The 21,953-nt window shown below is 34.0% G+C and overlaps 1 protein-coding gene and 1 pseudogene across 2 annotated transcripts; one reads left to right on the top strand and one right to left on the bottom strand.

The window, feature by feature from the left end:
• The first annotated feature begins 10,407 nt into the window (after positions 1 to 10,407).
• On the top strand, positions 10,408 to 11,759 carry LOC144556806 (trans-resveratrol di-O-methyltransferase-like). Its single transcript, XM_078305258.1, has 2 exons — positions 10,408 to 11,221; positions 11,315 to 11,759. The coding sequence occupies exons 1-2, from the start codon at positions 10,451 to 10,453 to the stop codon at positions 11,612 to 11,614; spliced, it is 1,071 nt and encodes a 356-aa protein (XP_078161384.1). The 5' UTR covers positions 10,408 to 10,450; the 3' UTR covers positions 11,615 to 11,759.
• A 4,183-nt stretch (positions 11,760 to 15,942) lies between these two features.
• On the bottom strand, positions 15,943 to 17,455 carry LOC144556992 (stilbene synthase 4 pseudogene; annotated as a pseudogene). The gene is made up of 2 exons (XR_013512529.1): positions 17,290 to 17,455; positions 15,943 to 17,106 (listed from the first exon to the last, which is right to left on the bottom strand). The product of XR_013512529.1 is annotated as a stilbene synthase 4 pseudogene (transcript).
• Between the last annotated feature and the right edge of the window lie 4,498 nt (positions 17,456 to 21,953).

Here is a 21,953-nt window from a genome sequence, read left to right as displayed (position 1 = left end):
CCTTCATCGTTACCATCGTCAGTGTCCTGGTTCTTACATCTGTACCGTGAAACACCGCATTTAGGACAAACATGCATGGCCTCGTACTCTCCACGGTACAATACACAGTCATTCGGACAGGCATGTATTTTTTCGACCTTCAAGCCCATTGGACAGATCAACTTCTTCGCCTGATATATTGTACAGGGTAACACGTTGTTATCTGGGAGCATTTCTCGTAAGAGCTCTAATAAGGACGTGAAACTCTTGTCGCTCCAACCATTGTCTGCTTTTAAGTTCAACAATTTCAACACAGCCGACAGTTTTGAAAATTTGGTGCACCCGGGATATAACGGCCTTTTGGATTCATTAGACATATACTGAAATTTTTTATAATTTTTATCACTAATTTCATCTTCCACATCACGTAACATGTCTTCTAGATTTTCAATAAAATCGTATTCTGCATTTTCATCAATATTCACACAATCATCCTCGTTGTAATTAAGTTCAAGTAGATTATCAAAATTTTCGACATTCTCAAAATCATCGTTGGAATGAAGCTCAAAATTATCAACAACTTCTACATTAATATCAACATTGTCTTCCAAAACAAAATTTCTATTGGTAGCACTACATTCTCCAATTTTCTCACCATGCATAAACCAACACGTATATCTCTTCTGAAATCCCCGACAAATCAAATGAGCTCTAATTTCTTCCAAGTCCCCAAATCTTTTAAAATTGCTACAATCTCTACAAGGACACAAGATGTCGTTATCCTTTGTCTTCACTCTATAACTCTCGGCACATTTTATGAACTCATCAACGCGAGCCAAATATTCTGCACTATCACGTCGCAATTCGTACATCCAACTTCGATCCATCTGTAAATTAAATTAAAAGAATGATTCCAATTAGTCATGGTGGTCGAGCAACATATATTGTTACAAATTCTTGGCTTACAAACGGGCCGGTTTACAATCGTAACCTACTCCTCGAATATTATGCCTCATATGTGAACACATTAATTAGCGGGATTTAATTAGTGTTTAAGAAAAATTCGACAGCATTTCCCCTTAACTCCCCAAGTATGCGTAAACCACATACTCGTAGGAGCAATAAGGAGAAATGCCGACGAATTTTTCTCAAACACTAATTAAATCCCGCTAATTAATGTGTTCACATCCTAAATGAGACACAATATTCAAAGAGCAGTCCCAAACGGGGGACTATCCAAAATTAATCCCTATTAGATTAATTTCGAACGGGCATGGACCTAAGAGCATCAATAGGGCGGTTATTGGACCACAATACACTAATTATTTACATTACCTAAACAGATCAAGCATGCATGCATTAATAAATAATTGACCTAAATAATTAAGCAATAATAAGTTTCATCGACAGCCAGAGAAAAGAGGAAGACTAACCTAGCAGGATAGAGAGGAGAAATGCAAATTAACTTCAAAGATCTCAGCTCCGGTCTGCGCAGAAATCAGACCAATTCAATACAGAGAGAGAGAGAAAGAGAGAGAGAGAGAGAGTATTAATTGATCAAAACGGCGCTGGAAGCCTGCTCGAAAAAGCTTGTTGTAACCCTAAACCTTTCTACACGGATATTTAGCTATAAATGTGGGTAGAAAGTCGAGAGAGCTACACGGACTTTTATATAAACAGCCGTGTAGAATTGTTTTTTACACTATTAATTAAAACAGAAAACCTTTTTTTATTCTACCTTTCTACACGGCTCTTTATTAAACGTTCGTGTAGCATTGTATTTTTTTTTTTTTTTATGTTTTTCGGATAGCAAAACAAACAACTTCCAAAACAGAGGAAGACATTTAAAATCCACAATTCCAAAACATACATAGCAATTTAAACAAAAAATTCAATAACACTAATTTATACAAAAATTACAAATTCCTATTGAGCATTAATTACAAAAGTTAAATCCATATAAACTAAAAAATTCTATTAAGGACTGCAAGCACTGAAATATGAAGGACACTCAGAATCGGATAGAGAGTCAGATGAAGTGTCGAACGAGATCGTCCGACACTTCATCGACTCCCCATCCGGCTCTGGTCCTTCATCCGACTCTTCATCCGGCTCTGAAATTATCCTCCAAAAACACTTTAGCGCACAAATCAGACTGGCTCATCATCTGGTTTGAAGGTCCTTCTCCAACACTTCATCCGACTCTTCAGGGCGGGTGAAAATACATATTTTAATAAAGAAATAGCTAGCTAAAACCAAAAAGTTGGATGGACCTTCAAAAAAAAGGAAAAGAGATGGACGAAGAACCTTCAGAGTCGGATTAAGAGTCGTCCGACTCTTCATCCGCTCTGAAGGTCCTTCATCTCACCTCTTCCCCTTTTTTTGAAAATCTTCATCCGACTATTTATTCAATCAGCTCTTTCTTTATTAAAATATGATTTTCATCCGCCTCCGAAAGTCCGAAGTGATCAGATCAGAGAGAGAGAGTAGATCGAATCGGCGCTGGAAGGAGAAGGCCTTTTATATAACCAACTTGGTGATGGAAAAGGCGCGCCCTTTAATAACCAAAACGGCAAAACCCTAAAATAACCATTCTACACGGCTTTTTTTATTAAACATCCGTGTAGCTCTCTAACAGCTTTCCACACTATTAATTAAACAAAAAAACGTGTATAATTGAAACCTTTCTACACGGCTTTTTATGAAACGGCCGTGTAGCTCTCACAAGCTTTCTACACTTTAATTTAAACAAACATCCGTGTACAATGCCGAACTTTCTTCACGGTTCTTTAATTAAATATCCGTGTAACTCTCTCAAGGCTTTCTACACTGTTATTTAAATAATAATCCGTGTACATTTCCTAATAAACGTCCGTGTAGCTCTCTCACGGCTTTCTACACTGATTCTTTAGTAAACATCCGTGTAGAGATCCCACACATATTTCGGGCTTCCAAAAAATTAGAATTTCTCCACGGTTTTTAGGTAAAATTATCGAATCCGTGTACAATGTGCAGTGTACAATGACCATTTCTGTAGTAGTGTTCCTTGTAGATTGATTAGTGTTGGAATCTAGATTAATTTGGTTAATAAGCTGTAATGTTTAATACTTCAAGGCGCGATGTTGTGATCTGATTGGCGCAATGATCCAACGGCCGAGATCAATTTGACTAATTTGATGGATTCTTCAATTTAATTAAATAGTGTTTGGAAGCTTAATAAGGAAATGCTGAACCAAAGAGCCGCAGTTTGAATTAGAATTTCAAAAGTTTTTTTTTTTTGAAATGGCCGGGCAGAAGCTTTGCATATATATCATGGAATCTAAACATTACTAACATTACAAACTAGGGACTATACGTTCATGCCAGCTCTAAGGCCCAAGATCCAAGCTCTCAGTAAATAGTGTCATGCACCTATGCCCGGTTATCATCTTACCCACTACATGTATAGTACCCTAGATCACTGTCAAGATAACAGAACAAGAATTAAAAGAAAAGGGACTTTGAAACTACATAATTCCATTACTTGTGGCCTTGCAGCACTATTCCCAAAGAGTTGCTTGCCTAATAATCCAGTCTGTTACCAAGTCCAGTGGGGGTGCTCTTCTTTCAAACACTTTGCAGTTCCTCTGCCTCCAGATTGACCAACATGCAGAGGAAAATATAGATTATGCCATCTTACACGCGCCACTACTACAGAACAAGTGATTGTACACGGACATAAACAGGAGAGCTACACGGATTTTCTGCCGTGTGGACTGTGAGGGTGTAGAAATCCTTGAATATTTACATACGGATATTTACCCGTGTGCGATTATCGAGAGCTACACGGATTATTACATAAACAACCGTGTACAAACGCTTGCCAGCGTCGCTCTCAAAATAACCGAGCTACACGGATTATTACATAAACAGCCGTGTATGATTACTCTTTCTACACGGACATTTAGCTAAATGTCCGTGTACGATTACTCTTTCTACACGGATATTTAGCTAAATGTCCGTGTAGCTCTCTTATTTTTTTTTTATGTCTAAATACCCTACACGGACTTTAGTTAAATGTCTGTGTAGAATTGTTTTTTTTTTTTAATTTTTTTTAATGTTTAAATACCTTTCTACACGGACTTTAGTTAAATGTCCGTGTAGAATTGTCCTTTTTTTTCCATTTTTTTTTTTTTTGGTGGCTAGCTTCCAATTTTGTTAGCCATTTAAAATTAGAATTCCAAAACAGAGAAACATTAAACAGAGGTCTTTTAAACTCATAATTCCAAAACTATACAACAATATAAATAATTTATGTACACTAAAATATACAAAATTATACAAATCCATATTGAGCATTACAAAATTTAAATTGAAACCGTCTTGTCCACATACATCTGACATCGTCGATCTGCTCCTTGGTGTAACACTTTTGCTTTGGTCCATACTACAATTATAATTTGCTATTAGTTAGTAACAAGAAAAGGTAGAAGATTACAATTCATGCAACATATATATATACAAAGCCTTTTGTACATGCAATCTCATGTGATAAAACATAACATATACTCTTTAGGATCCAATACAATGTTTGTATAAAAGTTATATCCTTACCACTTAGTAATCACATGATCAAGCTTTGGCCCAAAATTCAGTAAGTTGGGCTCAAATTGCCAAAACTCTTAGTTATGATCTAGTTTGGACTGAAATTTCATACAAACTAAGGCGTATTAGATCCAACATACCAAAAAAGGAGCTCCCATGTGATCCATGACGTGATGCCTCTTGGTTAAAGGTCTCCAACATATTGCATCTCCAATAAGAATCCATTGATTAACATATATGTGCATACATAATAGGGAATAAAAATTCTCCTTTAAAATTTTCATCCAAAATTATAAGAAAATATTTATATATAAAATTAGTTGAATCTGTCTAGCTTTTATACGAATCATTGAAAATCAATTTTGTAAAAAAAAAATTATTGCATCTTATATGAATTTACGATGGCTCTGATACCAAATGATAGTCTTAATAATTCATGATGTGTTTTGCAATTAAAAAAACACAAGCAATCCAGAATCCGTAAATTCAAAATAAAATAGCAAAGTAATTCAAATCTTACAGTTCTAAAGTGCAGACATCTTTAGACGGAAGCGTTAGTACTGATCTTCAACGGTTTTCCTCAGACCTGATGATGGAGACCTTAGGCGTTTTCTTTACTTCTCACTTTCAAAAAATGGTCCACATTACACTAATTATTTACATTATCTTAACAAATCAAGCATGCATGCATTAATTAATAATTGACCTAAATAAGCAATAATAAACTAGTAACAGAAAAGAGAAATATATATATATATATATATACATGACTAAGCTTAGCAAGATATAGAGGAGAAATACAAATTAACTTCAAAGATCTCAGATCCTATCCCCTTGTGCACAAAAATCAAAATGACACTGCTGGAAGGAGAGAGAGAAAGAGTATTAATTGATCAAAATGGCGCTGCTGGAAGGAGAAGGTCTTTTATATAACCAAAACCCTAAAATAACCTTTCTACACGGATTTTTAAGTAAAAAATCCGTGTAGCTCTCTCAAGGCTTTCTATACTGTTATTTAAACAAAAAACCGTGTACAATTTTCACCTTTCTACACGGCTCTTTATTAAACGTCCGTGTTGCTCTCTCAAGCTTTCTACACTGCTATTTAAACAAACATCCGTGTACAATTCTTACCTTTCTACACGGTTCTTTAATAAATATCCGTGTAGCTCTCTCAAGGCTTTCTCACTGTTATTTAAATAATAATCCGTGTACAGTTCCTAATAAACGTCCGTGTAGCTCTCTCAAGGCTTTCTACACTGATTCTTTAATAAACATCCGTGTAGAGATCCCACAGATATTTCGGGCTTCCAAAAAATTACAATCTATCCACGGTTTTTAGATAAAATTATCAAATCCGTGTACAATGTGCAGTGTACAATGACCATTTTTGTAGTAGTTGCGCGCACTTGTTGACTTCTTCTAAATCTTGAGGCGCGCGGATTTCCTCCAGACTTGCCCCACTGAATCTCCCCTTGTCACCACCTGACAATGAACTGCAGAAGCAATGTTAGTCCATATCTGTTTGGAGTATGTGCACTCAAAGAAAGGTGGTGAGCCGTTTCAAAGTCACATGAGTTACATAACGGGCATGAACTATCCTGAATGTTGAAACACCTTGTTACCATTAAAAAGTTAACTGTGATTATAGCGAACTATAGTACAATTAAAAAATTAAAAATGAAATTAAGCTCGATGATTCTGACCATACATTATTAAAATTAATCAGGACCCTTGTTGGGGCCTTAATAAAATTATAGAGTGCAGATATTATATATTTTAGAATGTCATAATTTTTGTGAATACTATGAGAAACACTTGCATTCTACAACTAATGCCTTGATCTTCTTCTTAAGTATATTATGATTAGTGCTATTGCTATTTTGTTTTAATATATAAAATTGCCTCCAATCATTGAATAAGCTAATCCTGCTCTGCATACAAGAATTTGTTTTCCTTTTCTTAATGCAACTATTATATTTGTAGTCCTCATGAAAAGCATTTACCTGACTGCTTGGTTTTATAGTCAGAATACTAGCACAGATAATTAATTTCTACCTATTAAATTGGTTAAAGTGTCTTAGTAATGTTCAAAACAATAAAATTTTGTAACAACATCGTACAAGTTCTGTCAAGAGTTATACCATGTGGTGTGTTTATTTATAGCCTAAACTATTGTTTATTTCTTTTGACACGATCATAATGATTTTAGAGTCAATTGGATCATAATTAATGATCGGTTGGATTCCAATGAGAACAGAAAAAAAAAGAGAGGACAAATTAATGGGTGACGTATGCGGTTTAATCAGAACTGTATACATCATGTATTGGTATCAAATGCAAATATGAGAGTTGCTATAATTTTATCTTAGTGCTAACCACTACTACGCTATAACACCCTAACTGATTAAGACTGACAAGGGGATGGTACTCAAACCTCATCCTAATCAATCGCATAAAGATCATTGATAAGTCTCTATCACCAAGACTAGAAGGATTTAAGTTCACAGTTACGTCCTTCTTTTATACCTTGTATAGAATGCGATGTTCATCTGCGTATCTATATTCTAATAGATTTCTAATTGATATCGGATCACAAATGATCAACTTAATTATACATCTATATTCCTAACCGGTCAATCTTATGTGCCTACTATGGCGTACCATCCGGAAAGTGTGAAAGCATTTTCAAATCCATACCCATTAATTAATTATCCTATCACTACTCATTAAGAATTGATCTAACACTGTCCTACACTTACTAGTTAAAATTACAGAGTACCAAAACCGTAACGGGTAATTAACGAATAATACAAATAAAATATTTCATTTTATTAGAATACAAATAGAATATCAAAACCCATTAATTTCACGAATTAATATCTCTTTGGACAAATTCATTTATTTGAACTCAATAACAAAAAAATGCAAATAAAACTAATATATGCATTTGACATTTTTCTGATAACAAAAAAAAAAAAACTAAAAAAAATACATCACAAATTATTGCTCAAACATTATCATATTAAATATCCCACAAATTAAATAATTGAATTGAATATATTATATATTTTATATAACTACCCTATAGGGTAATGGATACAAAATAACAATATTTTCCCATATTCTTAATCATACCAATACCCATTATTGAATACGATATGGGTCGGGTATTATATTAATTGGATCTGAATTCGGTTAGGTCAAAATATCATGAGCAGTCAAGAGGGGAAGTAATTAAGTTGTGTCAAGTGATTGCCAAACAGTTTTAGTTGTGGGGTGCGACCGTCCACAGTGAGACGAAATTGTTCCTATTTCCTATCACCGTCCACATTCGGACAAATAAAATGTTTAATTGACATATTGCGATAGTGATCAACATCTATATATGGATAGTATTGTTGAATTAATACTTTGGAGCTCTCTGTATCCATACAAATTAAAAGAATGAATTTTCATTAATCCGATCGAAAAATTAGACGCGCATCCTCCAATTATTTCTTCCGGTTCTCACCTAATAGCACCCTGGAATAATATATATATATATTCATGCAAAAAGTGATCATATTATCATTAAAAGAAAAACTGGACAAATGCTCCATAAAAGGGGCCAGATCAAAATTAGTTATTCGACTAATTAAATTCTTCAGATTAAATTACAGGCCGTAGTATGTTATTCCAATTTTTGAAAATGTGCACTGCCATGTGTGAAGCTCGAGACAATATTAACTGGCGCAATATAGTCATTTAAAACAAACAAACAAAAAAAAGAGGACAAATTGTGGCTATCAAAATTTAATTTTGTCCAAAAGAAGAATTGTTGCTATCAAAATGTTCCCATCAAAGCAATCAAATTTCTTCTGTTCCCATTTTAAATTTAAATAATTTCATATTTTCCCATCAAAATAGTCAATCAACTTATGTGGCGATTTATATTTGAAGTACATTAATTCCTATTTCTCCACTAAAACATTAAGTTCTGTTATTTTCCTATTTTAAATTAAATATTTTCACATTATCCCATATGTTTAGTGAATCCCAAAATTTATATGATTAATTATATATACAAGTTTCAAATTTAATGAATATAAAGAAAAGTACAAAAATATTTTCATTTAAAATGGTGTTCGTTTTTTCTAATATATATATATAAAGGAAAACACGAATGGCGCACTTAATTAACTAGAATATAATTTATATTTATTATAGTAGCAAAGTACAGTATGAATAAGTTGTACACATATTTTTATGGTTTTTTTATCTATAACTTTCTGACACAAGAAATAAGTATTGCTTGTATTTTGTTTAAGATTTTTGTATTCATTGGTTCCTAAGGAACAAGGTAACAAAAAAAAACATAAAAACTAAATATATGTTGTTCTTTTAAGAAAAATACAATTTTGTGTGTCTTCTCTTCTTCTTTCACTATCAAAAAACATCAAAGAGATGCTTCATTCTGACCTCCGGATAAGGATGTCTTGTTGGCAAGGGGTTTCCGACAAGATACATATTATGTGTCAAGAAATAAAAACAAAAAAGAACAATAATTATAACAGCTTTTTTTTTTTTTTAATTTGTTGTCAATAGGAACTTTTTATGATATTAATTATTGGGGATTTCTGATCAATCCGAAAGATAATTATAGTATACATGAAATTCTCCCATAACGTAAAGTCTAATAATTAAAATATGATAATATTTAGGAAAATGAAAAAATAAAATTATAAAGGGTCAAAGTTAAGTTGTCATGAAAAATAACAAAAGTAAAAGTGATGGCAAGAAAAAATTGGTAATTAAATAAAATAAGGAAATAAAACAAAATGAACTTGTGATCATGTCAAAAAAAAAAAATATTCTTAGCAAGTTAATATTTTCCTGATTAATAAAACACATAATATGGAATGTAATGGATAAGATAAAGAAAAGGGGCCAATATGCGTTGAACGCATGTTGGTTGGACTTCCCGTCACGGGCCAATATCTTGCGGTGGTTCGAGTCCCCGTTGAGTGAGACAGTTGAACTAGTGGTGATTCGAGCCCCCCTAGTGAGACGCCAATAGCTGAGGTGGTTCGAGTCCCCCTGGTGAGGCAAAGAAGATCTAGCAGTGGTTCGAGTCCCCGTCTAGTAGCACGGCCAAGATCTAGGGGGTTTGAGTCCCCCTAGTGAGGCAGTTAAAAACCTGAAAGATAACTTAAGAGGGGTGTGTGCCCGTGTGTCTGTTTTAAATATTCATTAGTAAAATCGCATGTAAGGATATAATTTTAATTTGTTTGTGTTAATAAGTGAATTTGACAAATTCTGGGACTGGAACTAAATCCTGTACTAAGAGACTATTCGATCTCTCACCCGTTCCACTTTTATGTGGGTTCCAGAAAATCATGAGGCCGACATAGAGCACGAATAGGAGAGATGCGGACTAGGAAGCCAACAGGCAGATGACTCAATTATCTTTTTATTTTCTTTTTAGTTAAACTTTAATTCTCTCTTTGAAAGTGGATACATTGACTGACATAACAATTATCAGTTTGTTTGTCATGTTTGTCTTGATCTTTTGTTGAATGTGTGTTATGTACTCAAATTAATCGTGGTGTTGCAAGACTTGTTTGACTTTTAAATGTTACATGAGTATTTATTATTGATAATGTAATGTTCACACGTCTTATGTGTAAATACATGGCGGGTTGTCTCGGACTGTGACAATACATAATTCAGTTTTTGAATTATTCTTGTTAATTATATCCTTACAATACTAACCAAAATAAATAGTAGGAGCACCAATGGGTCAGTACTTGTCTGCCGCTATCCATGGTCCATCCCTCAACTTCAGATTATAAAGGTGAAGATGATATTTCGTTTGAGAAAAACATAAAACTCTTATCCTGAGAGCATGGAGAGTGATCAGTCCCAAGCTATAGCAGAGTTATGGAAGATGATATTTGGTTTCATCAAACCCATATCTCTCAAATGTGCTCTAGTCCTCGGTATACTTGATGAAATCAGCAACCATGGCCAACCTATGACCCTAAGTCAGCTTCATTCCGCCCTTTCCCTCCCCCATTCAAAAAAATCCCATTTGTACCGCCTGATGCGCATATTGAGCCATTTCGGCTTAAATCACGAGCAAACTTGTCCTAGTGAAGGGTCAGAGATCATGTATGACCTAACCCCTACATCACTCCTTCTGACCAACAAGGAAGGATCGTTAAATTTGCTTCCGTTCATCCTTTTCCAGCTTGATGTTCTCAAAGATATTATGCTGAAAGCTTATTTATGTATGGGTGATTGGTTTAAACAGGAGGACAAAGACAAACAAACGCCATTTGAAATGGCACACAATTGCAGCTTCTGGGCAATGACAGGTCAGAACTCAAAGTTGAACGAGATGTTTAACAATGCTATGATAAGCTCCTGTAGCATTTTCACTGATGTTATTATTAAGAGTGGTGGTAATATATTCATGGGGATAGAATCTTTAGTAGATGTAGGGGGTGGCCCAGGCACACTAGCAAAATCCATTGCTATGCATTATCCACATGTGAAATGCACAGTCTTGGATCTACCACATGTGGTACAAGGCTTTCAAAATGATGATATTGTGAAGTTTGTTTCAGGAGACATGTTTAACTTCATTCCTCCAGCAGATGCGGTGCTTCTCAAGGTAATTATAAAAAAAAAATATTCCACACACGCATAGACATATAATATGTTAGTGGATTACATTAACCTCTTATGTTCTTAATTTTAATTGCAGTGGATCCTTCATTGTTGGGATGATGAGGACTGCATAAAGATACTGAAGTTATGTAAAGAAGCAATTAGTTCTACGGAAACAGGAGGCAAGGTCATTATTATGGAAGCTGTCGTCGGATACACCTCTGCCAATGTATCTGAGGAACCACTGTTGTTGTTTGATATGGTCATGCTGACATCTACCACAGGAGTAGAACGAGATGAGCAAGACTGGAAATCGTTATTCAACAGAGCTGGATTTTCTTCTTACAATATTGTGCATACGGTTGGCTTCATGTCTATCATCGAAGTCTACCCGTAGATCGATGTTTAAGTTCAAACTTTAGTTGGCAAAATATGTTAAGAGATCGGTTAGACTTATCAATCACTCAAAAAGCATGTACTGCGCTAAAAAGTATTGGGTAGCTATGTGAACCTTTTCTACTGCCCAACGTGCAACTTTTTTGCTTTTTTTTTTTTTTTTTGCTAATAAATATTGCGCTAAAAGCATGTATCAATCTCCTTGCAGTTTTTTTTTTTTTTTTTATGCTATTTCATAGTTGTAAGGCTTCTATTTAATTTTTATACTTATTAAGCTAGCAAAGTTTATATATATGATTGTCATATGAGGAGGGTTCAAATGCCTCCATTTTTTGTGCCTCCATTTTTTAAAATTTTAATAATTCAAAATTTAAAACTTAAAAATTAAAATAAAACCGTTGGATATGATCTACATCATTTTATCTATGCACATTTAAAAAATTATGACATTTCAATTTTATTTTGATTGTCATCAAGAGCTTGTAAAAGATGCACTAATTTGGATGATTTATAGACGTTGATTTTTGAACTTGTTGATTCACATAAAAACCAAATTGAAATGTGATAATTTTTTATGAGCACATAGAGAAAATAACATAGATCACATCTAACGGTTTTATTTTGACTTTTAAGTTTTAAATCTTGAGTTATTAAAGTTTTAAAAAATGGAGGCATGATGGAGGCACAAAAAATGTAGACATTTGAACCCTCCTCTTGTCATATAGTGTACATTTATCTTTCGTTTTGCATTATATAATTAATAAAGGAACGTGAGAACTTTCCCCTAAATGCTTCTAGAATATTACTTTATTATGATCATATGACACATGCGATTTGACTTCTCCCACTTTTCTTTCTCCCTCTTAAATTAGAGGTACTCATAACCGTAATTATTGGAGAATCAATCCATAATGCAATGTCAAGATCCATAATTATGAGAACTAACAATAAGTTCTATTGTCATTTCCTTAAATTTAATGGTAGAATTTGATATTAACTAAAATAAGAAAAATAAACAAACACTACATACTCATTGAATATCCATATATAATAATAAGTTCAAATAAAGGTAAACCATGTTGGGTTTTGGGGCTACCAAATACCGTTGAGGCTTAAATTACAAAAAGACTATAAAACAAAAAAATTTACTTCTAACTTAAGCCAAGGATTAAACGAGGTATGTCAGGAAACTTTCCAAGGCGGTCCACCTTCAGTATTTTTTGGCATCAAAACCCAATTTAATCCTTTTACAGATCATCTCCTTAATTGATTTCTAAAAGTTTAATGTACTTACAAATTAAATTGATTAATATAACATATTTATACCTTGTCTCCAAATTCCAATTGGAATGCAGCCGAACGAGAAGAGCAACTATCAGCAATGATTCGTCTCGGAGTATTAGACGTCTGGTACCTCTATCGGTTATCCACTAGGACTAACCAAAAAGCGGCTTATTTCTTTTGCCAGAAATACGGTAAACAGCAAGATTCTGCAAAAACACTACACATCGAGAAAAGACGAAATAATATTAGTCACGATCCGCTAGATCTTAATAATTATCACAAGCATGTGAGTCATATGCACCGCGTGCTTCGCAAGAACACTGTTCACCGATCCCGTGATCTCTAAATAACAATTGTAAACCGAGAAAGAGAGAAAATAGATTAACAAACTGACCAGTCAGATTCGATAACACGTGAATTAGTAATTTTCTCTTTCACCTTACCCCTCTATTTAGAGGCATTTGAGGAGGTTCGACCAATGACCAAACTACCCCCAAAGTTCGGCCTATTTACAAGAATGCCATGAGTATGGTGGTTTTGGAGAGGAAGAAGCAGATTTTGATTTTTGCACTTTGGCCCAAAAATCAATCTAATTCATTTGGGTTTTTCGGTTGGGCTTTGATTATTAATTAAGGCTTTAATTGTTAATAGGCTTTAAACCCATAATTCAAATCCATAATTAATAATTAAAATCCAAATCAAATATATATAATTGTCATGTACAATTATATTTCTCTCGGTTGTTGTTTCGGTAACTTTTATACAACGTACCGTGTAAGCTTATAAATTAACCGTTGTTTCTGCTTGTCATCTTATATGACATTTATAATTTAATTATATAATATATAATTAATTATAACCATCTTATTATTAATCATAATCAATTTATAATTAATCAATAAGATTCTCAAAATAGCTCCTATATGGTGTTACCCAATAGGATCTGTGTTATGTTGGTAAATTGAATTAAAATTGTTTTAACTTCTATAATCATAGGAGGCATCTGACATATGCATTATGACCATCCAATTACACAGATGATGATGTACTGTACAATATCACGATACAGTAAACTATTTTACTTGTGTTAATTCGTTGTCTCATAGCTATCAGATCAGTTTCAAGGTAGGTGCGTGTCATCCTTGCAAACTTAATCTTTTCTTGATCTTGAGCAGATTATCAAATATAATTATTCTTGTAATTATACCGCTAGCAGATAATCTTACTCTACCAAGATGCCCAGTGATACTATAACTCGTATAGAGATACGAGGAATAATAGTACTTTTGGTAGACCATCACTTCCTTAACATAAGCTATGTATACCGAAGAGCTACCGTTATAACTGTTTTTTACATACAGTGTTAGGTAACAATTACACATACACATTTCTTAGTAGGAACGATGAATACCTCATACTGTAGAACTTAACATTGAAATGAAAACATTAATGACACGAACACAATTCCATTCAATGTTTCATTCGGGGTCTGTCAAATATCATGTTCCTATAACACGTATCTATGTGATTAAAATCACATCTCTTGTCAGTGGCCTGTAAAACTTGACCATCTTTTAATCGACGTACTAACCTTGTAGCGGTTAATTAGTGTTGCTGCTAATTACCTCGGTTAGAGACTTTTAAGAGTATATATCATCTGTATTATGAAGTTTCACAATTCCAGTCATGAACTTAGAATGATTCATAAATGCAATAATACTCAAGGCAACAAAATGATATATAATTAAACATTCAATTCATGAATAAATTTTTATATGATAAATTATCGTATTATTGACTTCTAGATTATTACAAACTAACAAACCCCATTACCTCAAAATACCGGTTTCCATTAATAAGTTGTCTTTGGTCTAAAATATTATTTTTTATGGCATCTTTGCGTAGTAATCAAGCACTGATAGTTAAATAACATGTCGAACAATTAACCTTCCTTTGGACCGATTAAATTGATCACACGTAAAAAACCAAACAATCAACACTGTGCCTCCTCCCCGTTGCATTTTGAGACTTTGTCCCGGATCTTATATGGGATGTTTTATGTGAGATTTCAGTCTTCTTTAGAGAGATCTGTGCCAAGAAACTTGATCTAGTGAGGGTGGCAAAATTAGAAGATGATATTGTCGTCATAATGTGCAAGATGGAAATTTTTTTTTTGCCCGATTTCTTTGTTCAATGGAGCACCTTGTGTTGCATGTAGCATACCAGTAGGGTCTCGATGGATGTTTCCATGTGAAATGTGAGTTGTCTTTTGAATTTTTTTAAAATGTTAATTAAAGACACACTAAGATTACAACTAACACTAAACCATTGTTGCAATTACAGGCGTAACAAAGAACAAATGATGAAAATCACCAAGAAGGCACGTGTTGAGGATTTAATCGTGGAGGCTACAATTGCCAAAGAAATTGGTACATTTTCCGCATATTACTTTGAAGAGAAATCTAACATTAGCCAAGAAGGAGTTGGAACAGGTAACCATTCGACGGGACAACTTTCAATATTCGATACTACGGGCCATTCCATTGGCAAGGAAAAACGAAAGCCTCTCGATGACAAGGATTGTTATGCTTGGGTTGAGATCTGTGGTAGGCCGGCAATGTTGATGGGGTTGGGTGTTGAACGATTTGGGTATAGAAAGGTTAGTGTTGTAGGGAGTGTAGGGCTTATTGACCGGAGCGGTCTCAGGCAGCATGTTACGGTTGTCCATCATCCATCGCTCTCCAGTCTCTCTCCATGGCTCTACCCGGCGGCGTATTACCTTTTTGCATGTTGTGGCCAATTTCTTTATATGCATGCATCATGTGTGAGCTGAAACATATTAGGATTTATTTATAACTAGGGATGATATTAATTATGCAAACTGCAGTACTTTATTATTAAATAAAATAAGCAATAATGTATATCAATACATATATAGATGAAATTGTTACTATTTGGATCGGTGCACAATAGGAAACTGCTGAATATTATTACAAATATCTCAAGCAGAATTTCATGCATATTAGATTATAGAACACGTTAACATAAAATAATAATATAATATTCCATAAAGACCAACATACATACATAATTATAACAAAAACATAACATAGCAATACATCAAATTCATAACATTACATTACATAATTAACTTGCATCATGCAACTTATTAATACTTAAAATTTAAAGCAGCTAGGCAGAGCATCGATCAAATTGGGATTGGAAGAGCACGGAGAACAGCTGCCTCTATTGTAATACCTGGACCAAACCCTAAGAGCACCCCAAATTCTGCTCCGTCGCCGGTGGTGGCCTTTCCTTCTTTCCTTGACCTGTTCCTCATCTCAGCCATGACAAAAATGACACTACCACTCGCCATGTTACCGAATTCCGCTAACACATGTCTGGTTGGAAGCAGCTTCTCCTTCTCGAGCTGCAGCTCAGTCTCTATTCCGTCAAGAATCTTACGTCCACCCGGGTGCACAATCCAAAACAGAGAGTTCCAGTCTGAGATCCCCAGAGGTTGAAACGCTTTGGAGACACACTTTTTAATGTTATTGGTGATATGCATGGGCACACTAGGTGCCACATACATGAATACGCCAGCTTCGCTCAATATCCCACCAAGAGCATCATCTGTCCCGGGGATGAAGGATTGACCTGTTGAGAGAATCTCATAGAGAGGTCGCTCAATAGACATGTCCGGGTCGGAACCAACAATGACAGCCCCAGCGCCATCGCCGAACAAAGACTGGGCAACAAGGGTATCCATGCATGTTTCAGATGGGCCGCGAAAGAATCTGAGAGTGGTCTCTGAGCAGACAGCAAGGACACGAGCACCGGGGTTGTTCTCAGCTAGGTCTTTCGCTAGGCGAAGCAAAGTAGCACTGGCATAGCAGCCAGTGAAGTAAATCATGTTGCGGTTCACCGTTGGTTCAAGTCCTAAAAGTTTGACTAGTTCATAGTCCAGACCAGGCAATTTAACACTGCTACTGGAAGTATGGAAAATGAAGTGGGTAATCCTAGACCTTGGTTGGCCCCACTCACGCAAGGCTTCTTCGGCTGCATCCTTGGCTAGCATCGTCACTGCAGGAGGAAGTAAAACGTTCCGGAGGTCTAACGATGGTTCCTTATGAGTTATTAGGTTGGGATGATCGTTGAGCATCTCATCTGTTAAATAAAAGTGACGCTTTCGAATCTTCGTCCCGGTACCTGCATGCATGAGATCAACAAACAAATGTTTCTTAAGCATATATTTATATATAATTTATACTAAATATATATACATATATGTACATTGATGCCTCAGTACGTACTTACGTTACGTACGTTGCATGGAAGATTGATTTGAAGCAAATAAGGAATTATAAAAAAGGCTAGTGATTAATTACGTACATATTCTTGTAAGCTTTTGCTTGAGTTCGGTAAGGTGCTCGCTCTTGGTAACGCGAAAGTAGTAGTCAGGATAATCTGACTGATAGATAATGTTTGGTGGAACAGCTGTGCCAATTGCAAGAACCGTAGCCTTACCTCGGACACTCTTCTGCTCGTCTTGTGCCATTTTGGATTAGTACCTTTAATCTTGCCAAAGTAACCCTATTTATAGAGTAACTTCCACAGAGGATTTGAGGATCACATACGTACATGTACAGTTGGATCCAGTACTTCAAACCTAGCAAGAATTGCGTTACAAAATTAATTAACTCCTCTGTTCCGTTTAGCAAGATAGGCCCTTCTGAGTACGGGTGCAAACCGGCTCCGTGTCCGGATCCGTATTCAAATTTTTGTAAATTTCGATACTCGGATCTAGATAGTTTGCAGATATAGATACGAATACGAATACATATAATTATACCTATCCATATTTATTTTTTATTTTTTAGATATTATGTTTGTGTGGATACTGATATAGATAATTAATTAAATGTATTTGTATTTTTGTATCGGTTTGTTTTAAAATTATATATCTTTAGCGATTTTTTGTAGATACTTCTAGATTAAAAATATTGTTATGTTGGTGAAACATTTTTGTAAACGAGATATATAATTTGTAATGACATAACATGCATGTTTAACAGCTGTTGGCCTTATCCATACTCTACTCTTGACCATTATAAATTGGCTTACTCCATCCTTGTCCATTTAGATTATTGGGTAAGAAAACATTAGCGGACGAATAATGAATAATACTAATATAATAGTTAATTTTATTATTTGTTTACAAAAAGATCATCAAATTACTATCTATCTTTACAAATAGGGACAAGGCAACAAGCACAATGAAGAAATTAAGAAAATTTATATGTTATGGAAAGTTTAAAAGTTTCAACAAATATAATTTTATTCGTTGGTTGATTTGCTTGTTCTCCACTTTTTTGAGTATAGGTTGGACGTCAAGTCATTTAACTATTTAATATTCACAAAGAATTGCTCTTTTTAGATTTTGAACTTGCAACTTCTCACACAGAGAACATTGCATTTCTACTATTTCAAAAGCTGATTCTCACTTGTTCTCCATTTACTTGTCTATTACTTGTCTAGTCTCTTTTCATGCTACTCAGAGCTAATAAAATACTGGAGATGCGTAATTATTTATAAATGAAATCACGCATGAGGCAATCAAACATTTGAAAAGTGACGTTCATTGCGGAACCGAGAAAAATGATGAAATATAAAAAGAGAAACAAACTGATAGTTGCTTGAATTTTTTAATTTCTTCAAAATACAATTTTTTTAATATATATCTACAAACTAGAAATCCGTGATTTTGTGAGATGCAATTGAAAGCTTGGGTGATGCGCGCGCGGCGAATCCACATTCCATAGTTTTAAGGATTTAGGGTTTAGGGTTTAGTTTTGAAGACTACAACGTACCGTATGATGACAGATTAATTACCACATGTTGAACTCAATACAACTGTGGCATGGGTCTCTTTCTTTGATCGAGTTATCAACTAGTCAACTACGTACTAGCTAGTCTACTACAAACAAAAAAATATGTCATGCATGATGACAACTAGGGGCCTAAGCAGCCTTATTTTAAAAATAAAAAATAAAAAATGATGCCAACTAGGACTTTGATTCTTAAAACTCATGAGGGCCTAAGCAGCCTTATTTTAAAAAAAGAAGAAAAAATGATGCCAACTAGGACTTTGATTCTTAAAACTCATGAGACAAGTAGACGACATTTGAATATTCTTTTTTAGATTAATTAAGTGGCTTCAAATATAGAATTTTATTGAGAAAAAGAAGTGTTTACAGCCAACAACATCGATCATTCAAAATTATTGAAATTTTGAATAATTAAACAACACAACAACATCATCATTCACAAAAACTTTCGAAAACAAAAAAAAAGTGTAAGAGAGAACAACGCCTCCAAAACTAGAAATGCACTGGTTGAGGCCCAAAAAATTACCGTTGCGGGTGAATACTGAGATCAGCTTAACACATATCAGCATAGACGTAGTAAATTTTCATCAGGAGTGGACAAAATTTTTTATTAATTATTAAAATATTATTATTATTTTTCATTAGAAGCGGAATTGGGAGAATCAGTAAGAATCAGTCGAATCATCAGAGACTCGAAATTTTTACAAAATGAAATGAAGGTACAAAATTAATATTCATTAAATTTTTAAATTTTACTTTGAAGCATATCATAGTCATCCTTCTTTTGAATTTCAAATCAATTTTTAATTGTTGAATCTCATAAAATAATATAATGTTTATATAAAATAATATAATGTTTATATAAAATAATATAATGTTTATATAAAATAATATAATGACAAAAAAAAACAATTTAATGACCTTCAACGAAATTTACCCAACTTTAATAGGAGGTTGTATGTCTTAGGAGGCTGTATGTCTAGGACTTGTCTCATGAGTTTTAAGAATCAAAGTCCTAGTTGACATGCATGCATGACATATTTCTTTGTTTGTAGTAGACTAGTTGATAACTCGATCAAAGAAAGAGACCCGGGCATATGCAATATATATATGCCTTATAAAAATGAATTATTTCCAAAATTATATACATATTATACATGAATTTTAGATATAGTATCTAAAAGTTTGCCAGTTAAGGAGAACTAGTCTTTGGTCTAGTGGCAAATGCATATGCATGGTTCTGAAATTTGGAATTGGAATCGGAATCGGAATCAGATTTTTGACTGTGGAATCAGAATCGAATAAATTGGCTGGCATCCGAAGAATCGGATCGGTAACTCGGATTTTTTTTTTGCAGAAGCTTGTTTTTAGCCAAAAAATAGGAAAAAAATTGGTAAAAATATAATTAAAAAAAACTATGTTAAGACAAAATATTACACTCAAAATATCCACTAATTACATAATATAATACAAACATTATGAATAAAACACACTTAAATAAATATAGTTACGTGTATTTAAACATATCAACTTTGTTATCAATTATGTAATATTTTATTGTTTATGCATTTTTTTTTGTTTGTGCAGTCAGTTCATGATTTATGTAGCCGGTTCATGATTATAAATAGATACAATGAATTATCTATTGGCGAAAAGCTCCATCAGTTTCTTTCCTTTCAGTGGTTTTTTTTTTGCAATGCACTTATCAACCACCAGAATTTGAAACGTATAGTAATTCGCTAGTGGTTTTGGGTTTCATTCATTATCTACTGGATATTATTCTCATTTTATTGAGTAAGTATTTAAAAATAATTGAAAAAATTGTAGACTCAGCCAAACTCGGACAAACTCAGCCAGACTCGGCCAAATTCGAATTGACGTACACTACTAGAATTTCCGCTTTTTTCAAGGGTAGCATCTGTATTTTCAAGGGTAAGAAGGGCCCTTGGAAATAAAATCGGGTTTGCTGACACATCTAACCATTTTCAAGGGTAGTCCCTTGAAAATAGTAGCGCATGGAAATCCCTGATGCCAACCCTTGAAAATGGTTGCTATCCACTCTTGGAAATACTTTTGCATGACCCATGACCCGCTAAACAGAACGAATACTATATTTTATTGAGAGCCCATATTATTTCCAAGGGACTACCCTTGAAAATGTTTTGGTAAGTCTGTTTATATTATTTTATAGTGAGGCTCATGGAAATACTGGAGCACAATACCCTTGAAAATACTTTGTTGATTCAGTTTATATTATTTTATGCTGAGGCCCATGAAAATGCTGGAGCACACCCTTGAAAATGTTTTATTGATTCAGTTTATATTATTTTATAGTTAGACATAATATTTCCAAGGGACTACCCTTGAAAATGTTTAGCTCCTGGAGACAGAAACATTTTTGTTTATTTGAGATGCCCCTTTGAATGATGAAAATAATAAATCACAACAATAAAACTAGTACAATAAACACCCACAATTCCAATTAATAATACTAAATTATATAAAAAGATTACTAAATAACACGATAATAATATCATATTGTTTTCCATGAGAGCACCGTTGGAAAAGTTTAGTTCCTGGAGACAGAAACGTTTCTGTTTATTTGAGATGCCCCTTTGATTGTTTATCCAAATTAAAATACAATAGCAAGCATTATTTAATTGAGTTGTATAGACGAAAACATTTGATTGAAAACATAAATGTTAATTAGGTCTTTGTTAGTGCAAACATATAAAATTTAGATACAATTTTTTTTGACAAACGACAACACCATTACATGATATCTCCCTTTGACAAATGACAACATGTACCTATTACAAACAAAAAATAAGAGAACCACGTTAGAAAAGGCATTCAACGAAAATGAAGCACACCGGATTAATAAAGTGTGAAGTAATGTGAAATGAAAAATATAAAACATATGTGTGTTGATTTACCAATTAGTAGTCTTCATCGGGATCATCGGAGTTTAGGTCAACTTCATCATCTTGCTCCATGCCATCATCGTGCTCTATGTCGTCATTTTGCTCCATGTCATCATCATTCTCATCCTCCTCTATGTTGTTTTCATACCTCGCCAAACTTGGCGGTTCATTTGATGTTACCGGCGGAAGGTTCGTCGTATCTATCACTAGCTCCAACTCGTTTTCTCGAATGATCATACCATCC

This window comes from Carex rostrata, chromosome 7, assembly GCF_964058835.1.
Source record: "Carex rostrata chromosome 7, lpCarRost1.2, whole genome shotgun sequence".
NCBI lineage: Eukaryota > Viridiplantae > Streptophyta > Magnoliopsida > Poales > Cyperaceae > Carex > Carex rostrata.
The sequence above is the reverse complement of the archived record's forward strand: the minus strand, read 5'-3'. Positions and strand labels throughout refer to the sequence as shown.

Excerpts from the sequence above, each read along its gene's own strand:
- LOC144556806 (XM_078305258.1), top strand. The coding sequence starts at position 10,451 with ATGGAGAGTGATCAGTCCCAAGCTATAGCAGAGTTATGGAAGATGATA. Across the intron at positions 11,222-11,314 it reads CAGATGCGGTGCTTCTCAAG|TGGATCCTTCATTGTTGGGA; the intron begins GTAATTATAAAA and ends TTTTAATTGCAG.